The sequence below is a fragment of the Dufourea novaeangliae genome, unplaced genomic scaffold (assembly GCF_001272555.1).
Source record: "Dufourea novaeangliae isolate 0120121106 unplaced genomic scaffold, ASM127255v1 scaffold158, whole genome shotgun sequence".
NCBI classification, from domain to species: Eukaryota; Metazoa; Arthropoda; class Insecta; order Hymenoptera; family Halictidae; genus Dufourea; species Dufourea novaeangliae.
The window spans coordinates 82,961-97,780 of NW_015374028.1; the positions used below are offsets into that span (position 1 = coordinate 82,961).

The following is a 14,820-nucleotide window of genomic DNA, read 5'->3' on the forward strand; positions in this document are numbered from 1 at the left end:
CCCAAAGGAGTCCCCCCCTTAACTTCAATTAATGTTCACATAGTCAATTTTGATGTGTCCATATTTTTTTTAATTTGTCCATAAAGAGGACCAATAAGATTATGTATATCGTAATTTTTTCAAATTTTTCAATAGTGCCCCACTTGTAAAATTGTAAAATTGCATTTCTTTAAAGCAATTGCAAAAAAAGTGGTTAAAAAATAATTTTTTTTTCAACTGAAATAAGGTTTGAAAATTAATAATTTCATTTTGATTAGTTTGTTAGTTCAACAGTTATCGTTTACAGAAGAAAGGTTTGACACTCTATTTCAAACAGCTGTAAAATCGACGATTTAACAAATTTTGAAAGCTCCTTCGAGATACGTTTATATATCATTAAAGACTACAAGACATCCAAGTTTCAATAAAATCCTAAATATTACTTCAAAATGTGTCCAACTTCGCGTGGAATGACCCTCTGATAAAGAATAAAGAATTTCATAGCTAAACACGTGTCAAGCACTATTCGAGATATAATCTGCTTTGATACTTTAAAAAGGTCCATTAGGCTAGTAAAAGAATCGTCTGCAGCTAAAAACTGCAAAGTTATAGCCAGACGTTCATGTACTGGAATAGCAAATCTATAATTACATAGTGACCCGCTTTGCTATTGTTGGTCCTATTAATAACAATATCATTTCAAATTCACTAGCTGACATTCGACAGAAGTTTCTGAAGCCACTTTGATCTTCCAATAATTCTGTGACACTATATTTTTGTGATACTGATGGATAACCATAAAATCAGCAGAAGTTAACACCTATTCTTGTATACTCATAATTGGTTACAAATTTAAATTAATCTTATCGATACTTTTTTTGTAAATATTGAATTTTCACAAGTGAACAACGAATACTGACAACGAACTGATTACTCCCAAGAAACTGACAGACTGGTGCAACAGAATATTTACAAGTGTTTGGGAACTGTTCGCGAACTGTACGCAAACTGTGCGCGAATATGTTACGAACAGTGTTCGCGAATGGATCGAGTAGTGGTTATACAATGTTCGTGAACTGTTTACTGATGAGTACGTTACCTTTAATGGTAATAGAAATTGAGTTTCTGATTTATGCTATATTATATTTAGATAAGTATATTAGATAGCTAGTATTCTACGAAGGTATCGATACTTACTCGGTGTCGAAACAAAAGTATCGATACCTACTTATATCGAATTATATTTTCCTAACGTTGATACCCAACACAAAAGTTGTTTATACCTTGAGAGAAAATAAAATACAATACTATACTTTAAATATTTATTTAAATGTTTAATATAAAACAAATAAACATATGTAAAAGCTACCTATATACCATATCCGTAATATATGATAAATGATGTACACAATAAATAAATATGTATGTAGATATTGATTATCAGATATTATTTGTACAAGCATACTTAGTTTCAGATATATTCTGAAAATATTCAACTTTGAGCATAAGATCTGCGACGCAAGGCGGCCCCATAAATATTTACACAAACCAAACGAATCCATCTTTCCAAGTACATATATTGCAAAAATAAACCCAGTAAAAATAGAATATATAACAAGACAATGATGTTATACTTAGAAAAATGGGATAGCCCCTTATTTTTGTACAAACAAAGGAATAAAGAAAGATTTATCAGTAACATCAATAATTAATTTATTAATGATAAAATTAAATGAAATATTTAATAAAAACTGAAACGAAAAACGCAGTCTTTGACTTCGCAAGCGAATTAAATTTGCTAAAGTTAAATAGTAAAATATTTCATTGGGGAGGTAGCATGCATATTGAACAAGGTTATGTCAAACATAACATAGATGGTAGATGGAGATGCTGCAGGACACAATGCAGGAAAACTTGTTCTATATTTGAAAATACCATTTTTAGAAGCTCACACCTAACCATATATATATTATGGTAATATTGAAAATATTTAAATACGCATTGCTTAATTATTGATATAAACAACATTCTTCTGTGTTGAAATTAATTACAATATCAAATATTAATGGGTCGATACTCACTCCATTCGATACGAGTATTTTTTTCGTTACCTACTTGGTATCGCAACCGTACGTATCGATACCAAATATACTTGGTATCGAAACAAAAGTATCGACTAATGTACTCGTGTCTACTTGTATTGATTCATCCCTAGACTGTACTCCTATACAGGATGTTAATAAACATGTGTGACACTTTCACAGGGTAGATTTTACATGCAAAACGAAGATGAAAATCAAGAATGACAAAATTGTGTTCAAGGCTTCGTTTCCGAGATATTGGTGAAAATACGGGCGAAATACGCGTACAATACGTTATTCTACTTCAGAGACGTGTTCTTCAATTGTTTCACGTATTGGTGTGATTCATTTGATTGTATTTCATTCTAAATTTAGCTAGGCCATCGATCGATACTGTGTCTCAGCTGCGAATCGACTATTATAAGTAGTATAATCCATCGCGCCAGTCGTATTTCCGTTCCTGAGTTTTTGGCCGTCTGGATACAAAAACGTTATCGCCGCCCTTATTAATGTAATATTATTTAATTAAGAATTTGACATGAAGTGTTTACCTTCAAATCTGTATAGTTTTAGTTCGAGTTACTCGAATGTTAGTTTTTTAGCATTTATCATGCTAAAAGAATATTTTTTAATGTTTATTTTCATAAAATGAAACAAATATTATTAAAAATTGAGTGGCTTTATTTAAAATGAATATTTTATTCCACATATAAGTACGAAAGTAACGCATAATGTTTGGAATAAAGATGTTATGGTTGATAAATAGCGACCATTAATTATCTACATGAATTTAATCCTATAAATATGGTTAAATGTCATATGCAATTTTGGGTTGTCCATAAAAATAATTCATTCTTGTATACGAGTAGTGTTACAAAGACTACATACATAATACATACATAAGATTACATAAATTTTCATATTCGTCAGAAAAGTTTTGATTATTTTTCTTACCAACCAAAATTTTACATATAATAAACGATCTTCGGACGCCCAGGTGCGGAGACACAAATCTTACTCCAAAAAGTGTCCGATTTCGTGTGAAATAACCCCATCGTGTCTTTAGCGCATGAATGAAAAAAAGGGAAACGATTGAATTTCTTGACTAATTCGATTCTGTACGCGGAAATAATTAAACAAATAAATATAAGAAACACGGTGAATTGTTTCATATTTACAAAAAAAGTCAGAGACGTTTTTTAAAATAGATTCGCTAAATGATTCTGAGATTCACGCGTCATTCTTTCAGACATACGAACGCGCTCGCATATATAAATTGTATGGGTCGACTGTTATTACGCGTCCGTTCACGTTCCCGTCACGTGAAAGAAACGTTTTTCTTCTTGATTTCCATATCTCCGCATGTTTAACGTGTTCTCGACGCGCGCTTAACTTCGCACCGGGTTATCCTCGTTCCCTGCTTCCATTCCCTCAGCTCCCGTGCTTCCCGATGAATTTTTCTTTATTGTATTCAGAGACAAATCACGTGAAAAACGATTCCCGATCACGAACTAGCCGGACAATCGGTGCGTGACAAGTCAATGAAAGAATTCGGTATAGCGAGATATCCCTGTCTCCGATTACTATCAGCAAGCATGTGAATTAATGACCTCGAGTTATCATTGGATTTTTCCTTTTTTTTCTACCTTTATGTCTGTCATAATCAATCCTCTCTTTGACGGACAGGGATCGCTCAATTTCTCGGGTTCAATCGTTTAACTGAGAAAGATTGTATAAATTAATGGATCTCTCTACTGTGACGAGTAAAGAATTAGGCGAAATTTAGGATTTTTTTTAGAAAAAATGATGAGGTATATCTATATTAAACTTTTTTCTATAAATTCGTATACACTAATAGGATAAGCTACATTTTTTTCATTTGAAAATGTAGTACAGATTAAAAGTTATTGTAATTTTCCGGGATTGCCTAAAAAAAATCACCTCCATGGCTGCCATTATATTAACTGTTTACGTTATTTCAAGTCAAAAATTGAAAAAGCTTGTTAATCTGTATGAACGTGGCGATCGTCCGTACTAGAATGAATAAAAAATATTGAAAGATAAAAAAATGGCGAAGTCTTGAAAAAAAGTGCTGATTTTCGCGGAAAAAGTAGCTCATTTTTCAAGATCCAAAATTCGAATTTTGCAAATATCAACTTCATTCTGGTAAGAGAGAGAACTATGCACCTACTAAACATGCCTACATAGTTTCAAGTTGCTCCGTCAAATAGTTTCTGAGATATCACGGCGGCCATTTACAAAAATGTTGTTTTGAGAAAAACGTGTTTAAAGTTTCGATTTGAACCTGCGTGCCATGGCGCGCTGCTTCGGTTAAAGACTAATAACTTGCTTATTATTTCGAATCTGGCGAAATCCTTTTGGGATTATGGTTTCGAAATATTAAGCTTTGAGAAAATGTAAAAAAGAAAAAATCGACTTTTTTGACTCATCACAGTGGGGAGACCCCTTAAGTTGACAGTGCAAACAATTATGTTTTTTTTCTGTTTCGTTGTCGTTCGATTTTTATCCTGTCGTTTTGGGTATTTAATTGTTGTACAGCGTAATAGAGAAGAGATGCGTGTGGAGAGGGAGGGGGATTTTCTGTCATATAGCACAACAAAATACATAAAACTTCAAAAATTGAAATTTGTTTTAAATAAAACTAAATAACATTTAATCATAACGAAATGGAAGATTCAGAACGGGGCCCCACTGGAACGTGAGACCCGGGGCTATAGCTGCCCCTAGACCCCCCTTGATCCGGCATTGCTGGCAGTACATCCATTTATGTGAAGGAATTCACATGTGACGCACATTTCGGCAGTAACTTTACGTACTTTTTGCGTTTTAACAAATAAATACTAGGACGCAGCGTATTAGCAATACATATATTTATATTATGAACCGATTTACACATGACGCAGGTTTCGGCGTAAACTTCGCGGTTAGGTTGCGTTTACTGAAATGAACACAGGTTTTTCAAATCGCTAATGTGACGCTATTATCTCAACGGACAGTCAATTATTCTTTTCGAGCAATTCATATATTCGGCATACGTCATTTATTGTATGAACAAGCAATATTGCCCAAGCATCAAAACAAAAATCACTTTTAGAAGTCACGATGATTAAATTTATGGCAACACCAGAAACGTTACAAAAACAGAATGAAGATTTATTTATTTTATAGATCACAAAATACAATTTGAAATAAAAGTTTTAAATGTTATAAAAAAAAATAGTAAAAGTATTAACTTTAGTATTTTACTTCTTTATTTTTTCTTTTTATTCTTGTTTTATATATCGTGAAAGCTTTTTTGTTAATTATTATTAGTTCCTACAGTTATTATAACTTCATTAACCTTCTATTATTTAAAAAACGTTTTTATTCATTTTTATACATAATTGATCAAACGATTTCACACTCATTCTACAGTAGTTACAAAACTTGACCTCATCTTCCCTTAAATCGGAAAACATAGTATTAAATGCTCCTTCAAACAATCAAAAAGATTACTAAAATCAGGTAATTACTAATTGTTAAGATTATTTCACTGTTCGTATGTTGCAGCTGCAAAGTTGAAGCAAAACAGAACGCAAAAAAGACGCAAGGTTGCCGACAAAACCTGCGTCACGTGTGAATTGCTTCATATGAAATATAAATGAATGTACTGCCAGAACGCGGCGTCAAATCGACGTGACTGCAAAATAACGCGTGCCGCTCATGTGAGCCGGGCCTAAGGCCGTCAGTTTCAGAACGTATACGCGGTTATACCGCTTTCGTGGAGCGGGACCCCCGACTGATTTTACAACTAGGCACTTTGCGGGTGACCGAAGGCCCATTGATGAAACCGCAACCAGGGCCGTGTGTATGTTACAGAGGTATGTACATTTACTTTAGATCTGAGGCCCCCGCCATCTGTTGCTCAGTAATATGTATTTCTGTATTAATAAGAGGTAACCTATCAGTATATGTAATTTCCGTATTAATAAAGGGTAACTTACAGTTGCCAAAAATCAAAAAACATATAAACTTTTTCCGTGAATGTTACAAGTTAAACATTCATTTACGACGAATATAGATATGCATGAATATAATAGCAACTCTACAATGGGAAATTAGTTTCTTTCAATCTTAAAAGGTAGACGACGTGTAATAAAACCGATTGTTTTCCATGTTCTGTGCTGCACAAAATATTGTTAAATATACCAAAAAAGAAGAAACAGTTTCAAATTGACATCACACGGCCCTGAACGAAATTCGAGTGCCATAAAAGTCTCACATTACGGGTTTTACACCCAAACCTCATAGTGCCTAGTTGTAAAATCATTCGGGACTGTTGCTCCACAACAATAGCAGTATAACTGAGTATACAGGGTGGTCCACGCAACTTGTTCACCCTGAACAACTTCTAAAGTATGCATTGTATGAAAAAACTTTTTATAGAAAAGTTGTATGGTTTGAAGGGATACATTATGTAATGCATATATTTTTGTTTGCGAGTGGAGGCGTTTCGGAGATATGAAGGTGAACTTCGTTCTTTTAAATGGAATGTTATATTTTTTATGCCAAAATATCGAAGAGCGTTATATTTTTAGTAAAACAATACTGACATTTATTAGCCGTAAACCTAATAATTAACGAATAATTTCATTTCATTTCTTGAAAATGGTCTGGGTGTAATATCAAATTGGAGATTCAATATGTACCAGCAAAGATTTCCGTAAGACTTCTTCCATTCATTAACGTAGGTGTTCGAAGTGGTGTCCATTCACATTAATACACTGATGTAATCTATTAATCAACGAGGAAGCTGCACTCTGAATTGTTTCCGCAGCAAGCATACTGCATGCTTCACAAATTCGTTCTTTCATGTTCTATGGTGTTGTTGTTGGTTCACGATGCACCATATTATTTAATATACCCCACAGAAAGTATTCTAGCGACGTTAGATCTGGTGAACGTGATGGCCACAGAAATTCTGCACCACGACCGATCCATTGATTGGAGAATTGTCTGTCCAGCACTTGCATTGCTAGATGTGCATAATATGTGGGGCAACCATCATGTTGGTACCAGATGTCTGTGCGGATATTTAATGGTATATTTTCTAATAAAATTGGTAAAATATCAAGTAAAAAATTCGAATATTTTTGTCCCGTTAATCGTTCATTAATAAAATATGGTCCAATTAATTTTTTGTCAATAATCAATAATAATAAATAATAATTAAGACTCGGTCATGTTGATAAACATTATCACGTAAACTCTGCGGTCTTACAGAAATCTTCGCTGGTACATATTGAATCTCCAACTTGATATTATGCCCAAACCATTTTCAAGAAACAAAGTGAAATTATTCGTTAATTATTAGGTTTACGGGTAATAAATGTCAGTGCTTTTTTACTAAAAAATCTAACGCTCTTCGATATTTTGGCGTAAAAAATAAAGCATCGTATTTAAAAAAACGAAGTTCAGCTTCAAGTCTCCGAAACGCCTCCACTTACAAAAAAAATATATGCATTACATAATGTATACCTCCAAACCATACAACTTTTCTATACAACATTTTTTATACAATGCTTACTTTAGAAGTTATTCAGGGTGAACTAGATATGTGGACCACCCTGTATAAAATACTGTTGGGTATTGTACAGCAGCGCCCGAAAGCGCTGCGGCGCACCGTGCAAGTCCGGGTGGACGCGGCCCCTGGCAACATATTGTACCGTTTTAGTAGAACAAAGTATTTTATTTCATGAAGAAAAAAGAAGTAATTGGAAAAACTTAAACTCTACTTGTAAGAATATGGAAAAACTGAGAAAAATCGCCGACCTAAGCACGTCATTTCCAGTGACGCTTCATTAATCCAAAGATCCGGTGCACACGAGCGGCACGCGACATTTTGCAGTCGCGTCGATTTGACGCCGCTTTTGGACAGTAGATTAATTTACATGAACCAGTTTACACGTGACTTAGTTAGCGGCGGCAACTTTATGTCCTGTTTGCGTCAATTTTGGAGCTGCAGCAGTAGTGATACGAGCGATCAAATAATCTTAAGAATGAATAATTATCTAATTTTAATAATCTTTTTGATTACTTAAAGGAGCATTTAATACTATGTTTTCCGATTTAAGGGAGGATGAGGTCAAATTTGGTAATTACTTTAGAACGAGTGTGAAGTCGTTAGATGAACTATATATAAAAATTAATAAAAACGTAGAATTTCAAAACACAGCAATGAGGCTTATTATGCCACCACCACTTGAAATTATTGCAGTTACATTAAGTATAAGTATAATATTAAGTATAATATTTGTTTTTTTTTTTAAATATGGACAAAAACAGTATACCATATTTTCTAAATAATAGAAGGCTAATGAACTTATAATAAATGAAGGAACTAATAATAATTAACAAAAAATATCAAGATATATGAAACAGAAATAAAAAGAAATAATGAAGAAGTGGAATAATAAACTTACACGTTTTTTCTGATCTTTGGATAACATATAAAATTACTATTTAAAATTGAATTTTCTGATCTATATTAAAAGTCTATAATTGGAAGTAGTGATTGTAGAAATATTAAATCTTCATGCGGCTTTTGTCATGTTCCTGTTGTTGTCATAAATTTAATCGTCATGTCTTTTGAGAGTCGTTTTCGTTTTGATGCTAAGGCAATATTGCTTGTTCATACTATAAATGACGCATACCGGATATATGAATTGCTTAAGAAAAATAATTGACTGCTATGATATTAGCGTCACATTTGCGAATTGCAATACCTGTGTTCATTTTCGAAATCGCAAAATAGCCGTGGATTTGACGCCGAAACCTGCATCAAGTGCACGGTCACAGCCGACTCTAGTACTAGCGATGCTGAACAATGTGGCAACACCGCTCATGGAGGATTCGGGAGTCCTATTTTCAATAGTAGAGTTTTGTGCTCAATGTTATAATTAACGTTATTTTTTATATAAAAACATACTAATACACAGTATTTTTTATTAATTATGCATGAGGAATACATAAATACCATAACTATAGTAAGTAGAAGTAATATAGAAGTATATTAATATTTATAAATGTGGTATATATTTTGTGGACACTCGGAATAGTTTGGTGTTGTGATGCAGTATATTTGAAATATTTACAGTGGTATCAAGAAAATATAAGAGAGAAGCATGATAAAATCATCTGTGAACCAAATTGAAGTATTTAAAAATTGATAAAGGTATATGTAAGTTAATAGAAACCTGAAATAGACAAAATTATTTGTACGATGCCAAACAGGTTAAGGGACATGTGAAAAGAGGTTAAGATAATTCGCTATTGAAAGGAACAATTATGCAGTTAATTATGAAGTCGTGTTACAGAGCAGTTTATTATTTACAGTTTTCACATAATCAGTTCATAAAATATTCGAAAAAATTGACAAAAATTGAAACAAAATAATTAACGCACGGTCGTATGGAGTTTAGCTAAAAGATGTTTTAAAAGTGAGAAAAGGCGCATGCGTCACAGGGATATACAGTGTAGGACAATAACTATTACTACCTGAGATATCTTGGAAACTATAAGGTTCAAAGAAATATTTGTTTAACCAAAATTGCACAGTACGAAGAGAGCCACCCGAAGGCGTTAATAGTTTTTTTTTTGTAGGTGGAAGTATTTTGAATATTTCAAGGTCAACTCCATTTTTTTAAATGAATCCGTATGATTTTGTTACTGTAGAATGATAGAGGAGCTTAGAACAAGTTCAACGACCTATTACATAAGGTCATTGAAGGTCACAGAAAGTAGAGAAAAGCGATAATGCTTACGATTTACTTCACTGAAAATAAACACTGTTTGAAGGACACTTTTATACGTTTGCAGGGACAATGGTCTGTGAACGTATGGTGCGGTATCACAGATGATGAAATTATTGGTCCTCATTTTATTAATGGAAATTTGAATGGCAACATCTACGCTAATTTTATTAAGGACACATTGGGTTATTTGCTAGAAGAATTGCCTTCATTTACACGACAAACCATGTGGTATCAACATGATGGATGCCCAGCACATTATTCATTGATTGCGCGAAGGGAACTTGATGCAAAATTTCAAAATCGTTGGATTGGACGCGGCGGTCCAATATCGTGGCCAGCTCATTCACCAGAGTTGACACCTCTACATTTATTTCTATAGAGAACATTGAAAAATAAAGTGAACAAAAAAGTACCAACTATACCTCAAGACATGCAACAGCGAATTATTACAGCCTGTGCGTCAGTAAGTTCTGACGTTATAAAATTTGCAGTTCAATCAGTCATAAAAAGAATCCAGTGTTGCATTGATGGTGATGGTCATCATTTCGAATACCAACTATGATCTTATGTAATAGGTGGCTGAACTCCTGTTAGGTTGCTCTATCATTATACTGTTACGAGCCCGGGCCGTAGCAACGCGAGAGGCCGGCGAATTTAGGTTTTCTAAGGAATATGGTATCAGTTTATTAGTAAGGTGCGCGGACGAATCTGACGCGAAGCCAGAGAGCCGTTAAGATGTTTGAAAACGAGGACAATCTGATGCGAAATCAGGGAGCTGTTAGGATGCGGACGAATCTGATGCGAAATCAGGGAGCCGCAGGATTGGCCAAGTTTCGGGGACGAATCCGATGCGAAATCGGAAAGCCACTGGGTTGGAAATATTCTTGGAAAAATGTAATGTACGGACGAACCTGATGCGAAATCAGGAAGTCGTTAGGAAATGTTAGTTAGTGCCTCGTAACCTTTGAATTTATAATTAATACAACTCGAACGGTAAAGTTGTAGTAGTGTGGGAACGGTCGACCTGATATTATTTTAAACTAGAGGAAACTAGTATATCGATAATACTACAGATTTCTGGATCGTGTTATGGATTAAAAATGAACTACACAGATTTATAAAATAACAGTATAATTAATCTGTCTTTCGTTACAAATGTGTTGTGTAGTGTTGTCGCGTAGTAGTAAGTAATAATGAAATAATAACTATTACCGAAACAAATAGGTGCTCGGTGTTAACGCATTGGCGATGCGGGGGTTGCGAGTGGATTTTACGGAATAATGCCGAAGTAATTCTAGTCGGAATACAAATAAAGTGTTCACGGTTTACTACAAGGTTAACTGGATTCGAAAGGGAACTTTAGCCCGATCTCTCTAACGTAATGACCAACTCACAAGAACGTGACGCGATGTGACTCTAAAGGTGACGGTACAGTTCTGATCCCCCGAGGGTTGAAACCAACGGGTTTATATAGGCCTAGAAATTGGTGGGGATGCTATGAAATTTCCATATAAGGACATTTTTGACAGTTGAAGTTGCGTCACGCTTCCTAGTTTTTTGGTTAAGACGCCGTGGGAACGGGTTTTACTCCCTCGCTTACTCAAGACATAACGAAACCATAAGGGCGTTTTCCTTCGCCGGGTGCGAACTCAGACTATTAGAGCGAGAGGTATGATAGAAAATTCTTCATACGTAACAATACGGAAACAAAAACATACCGATTCATTTTAAAAAATGGAGATAACCTTGAAATATTCAAAGTACCCGCAACAAACTATTAATGCCATCGGATGGCTCTCTTTGTACTGTGCAATTTTGGTTAAACAAATATTTCTGTAAATCTTATAATTTCGAAGATGTCTGAGGTGGTAGTACTTATTGCCCCACCCTGTATGTATATCATTAAAGACTACAACATATTAGAGTGTCAACAAAATCCTAAATGTTACTCCAAAAAGTGTCTGATTTCGCATGGAATGTCCCAAAATCGATAAAAAAAAAAGTTAAAATTCAATGTTATTCAACATAATATCTGAAACATTTATCTCCAAACTGTACAGAGCTTTGAAGTATTATTATTAAATCAGAAGTACATATTTCTTTTTTATTCTGTAAATTCGAACTGTTTCAAGTGCTGGTTGTCCAATCAAGGCTCTACGTTTCACCTGTTACTCATTGGCCTAACTAGGTAGGGGCTAGGGTGGGCCTGTAATGACTCTCCGCCCCCCGCACGAGTACTTCACTTCCTACATGTGGCCCGGGCCTTAAAAAGTTGGGAGAAATATTCTCCTCGCTTAATGCCCACGGTAGTCTCAATTGCGAGACTATGTGATACCCACCGGCGCCAAAGTCAAGGCTGGGCCTTGGAGGGGAGTATTGAAATTCCCCTCTCCCGAGTGACAACCTTCTAAACTAAACTAAACTAGGATGGGTCTGCCCCCCCCCCCGTCCAGAATACAGACTGATCCCCCCGTCCAAAAATTACTCAAAAATGAAAAAAAAAACATTCGTCAGTTACTAAAATCTTCTGTTATAAAAAATAAATAGTTGAGCCGAAATGCAATACATAACGCAACTAAATACAAAAAATACAATACTATCCTCATTACATGAAAGTATTAAGTAAAATTGTATTAGAATTAAGCTCTTTAATTGTAAAATTCTACTGTAACTAATAATCCTGTAACATAAATTGAAGGGCCCGCGGATGTAATAAGGGGACTAGCGCTTGAAAATGCGAAAAATATTTTTGCAGAAAAAACCAGCAAATTGAAGCTTATATATGATAGATTACTCATGCTTTGAACAATATCAATTTATTTTATTTTCAAGAATTATGATTATATCTTTTTATTCTTAGTTTTGGTGTTAAACACATATGTAAATAATTATTGTAAAATGCGTAACTTTATTTTCTGCAACCCACGTATATGGCATACTCAGGTATACAATACGTACAGATGCCTGATGGCAAGTCAGGGGACCTGGCCCCGTTCAGACAAAAATCCCTAGTTCCGCCAATGCTGTTACTCATATAACGAAGAAGATGGAACTCACCCATGGCGAGAAAGACTTTCAGTTGATGGCTGCACAGACGTGGTTACGGACATGTTGTTGTCACGTGTTACAACTGAAACAGAAACAGACCAGGCGATAATTAGCAACGTGAATCGGAAGAATCAAACATATATGACAGAGGAATCCGAGAAAGAATTCCCCGTAAACAAGATCCTCAAACTGGGAATCCCCTCACGTGTAGCATTATTTCAAAGTCGATGGACGACGATATATGTCGCCCGCGAATGCCAACTTCGAAGGACGTCTATAATAAGTTTTACCGTGGATCTCAACTTATTAGATACGAAACGATCGTTTTTACTTTTTCCGTGGGACGAAAGCCGCGGCACAACCGTCGGACACGTTCTGAATATTTTACTTCGATGAATCCGAGTGACCACCGTCGTAACTGATTGTGCAATCATTGGACGGCTTGCCTCGTAAGAGGAGTTCCGTGATCAATTGATAAAGCGAGAAATGCGCAACTAGACTTGGGCTGGTATATTGGGTGTCCCACCTAACTATACCATCCTTAATTATTCTCTTATTTGTCACGGTACAAAAAAATGGTTCGAGGGAAAGTAAGTGTATTTTAGGGGGGAAATAAGGCTATGAGATTGAAGGTCATCACAAGATCATATCTTCTGAGCTTTATCTAATGGTAACGTTTTTTAAATGGAATGCCCTATTTTTTTGTCTGCTATTACAAAGAGAAGATCAAAACATATCCAACAATGTATCACGCTATGACCTTCAAATGACCTTACGCCGAAAATTACGTACGTAACTGGTTGAGGTGGAAGCTCACAGAAAATAAATTGCAGAAACAAAATAAACGCCATAATCGCATTATTTATTATTTTAGTGTATGTTCAAAGTGTTGTCACTTCACAGTGTGATACATTGTTGGATACGTTTTGATTTCCTCTTTGTAATGGCAAACAAGAAACTAGGGCATTCCATTTAAAAAAACGTTACCATTAGAGAAATCTCAGAAGATATGACCTTGAGATGACCAATCTCGTAGTCTACTGTCCCCCCTAAAATACACTAACCTTTTCTGGAACCATTTTTTTGTACCGTGACAAATAAGAGAATAAATACCCCTGTATTTTATAAGTTTACCCGAACGGAACAATGCGATCGATTTATTGCTAGATATTTGCTCCGAAGATTCTTGTTACACGTGGGCTGAACAATTTTATTTACGGGACGAGCGGCAACAGTTATTTGGATTTCAGTAAGTAGCAATAGTTCTTGTCTCTTTTTAAAGCGGTAAAAGGTATTTAAGACTGAATTCATACTGCTTCATCAGTTCTATGCATGAGGTTTTTGTACATCGGCATTTGATTCTGAAGTTTGTTTCCTCGGACGGTTATTATTCTGTGCAAAAGAAACTAAGGTGAATGAAGTTTTATGGAGGCGATGATTATAAAATGAGATCCCCGGTGTCGACATAAGGTCGTGAGAGAATGTCAAGGATTTCATCATTGACACATTCTAAGTGCATTGTAGACTTCATTATCAAGCGGCCATGCGAAAACCTTGGTGTATTATTAGAAAAGAAAAGCAAGGTAAAAAACTGATACACGATATCAGATGGTCTTGGACGAAGTACGTATTTCCGTTATCTCGTACTAATTACTGTAAAAGTGATTGGTATGTTGGAAACGCTGAAAAATTAATTGGAATTTCGGATTGTAAATGGTGATGCGAGTTTATAAAATGTAGTGGGTCAAAAAAGTATTCGTCCACCATTTAAAACAGAACAACTCTTTCAAAGTTGGAGCAAGTGACTTGAGTTTCTTTGTGCAGTTAGAAGGATTAGTGTATTAAATGATGTGTTCACAAAATGTTGAAAAAGTTGCAATTGGTCGGAATCGCGAAGA

At 34.9% G+C, this 14,820-nt stretch overlaps 1 protein-coding gene across 1 annotated transcript in view; it reads right to left on the bottom strand.

Annotated features, from left to right (window-relative positions):
• The window catches only part of LOC107189395, a 37,652-nt gene extending 24,656 nt beyond the window's left edge, over nucleotides 1-12,996 (bottom strand). The window contains exon 1 of the mRNA XM_015577920.1: nucleotides 12,932-12,996. Within this exon, the coding sequence (XP_015433406.1) occupies nucleotides 12,932-12,984 (53 nt within the window). The 5' untranslated portion in view covers nucleotides 12,985-12,996. The remainder of the gene's footprint in view (nucleotides 1-12,931) is intronic.
• Between the last annotated feature and the right edge of the window lie 1,824 nt (nucleotides 12,997-14,820).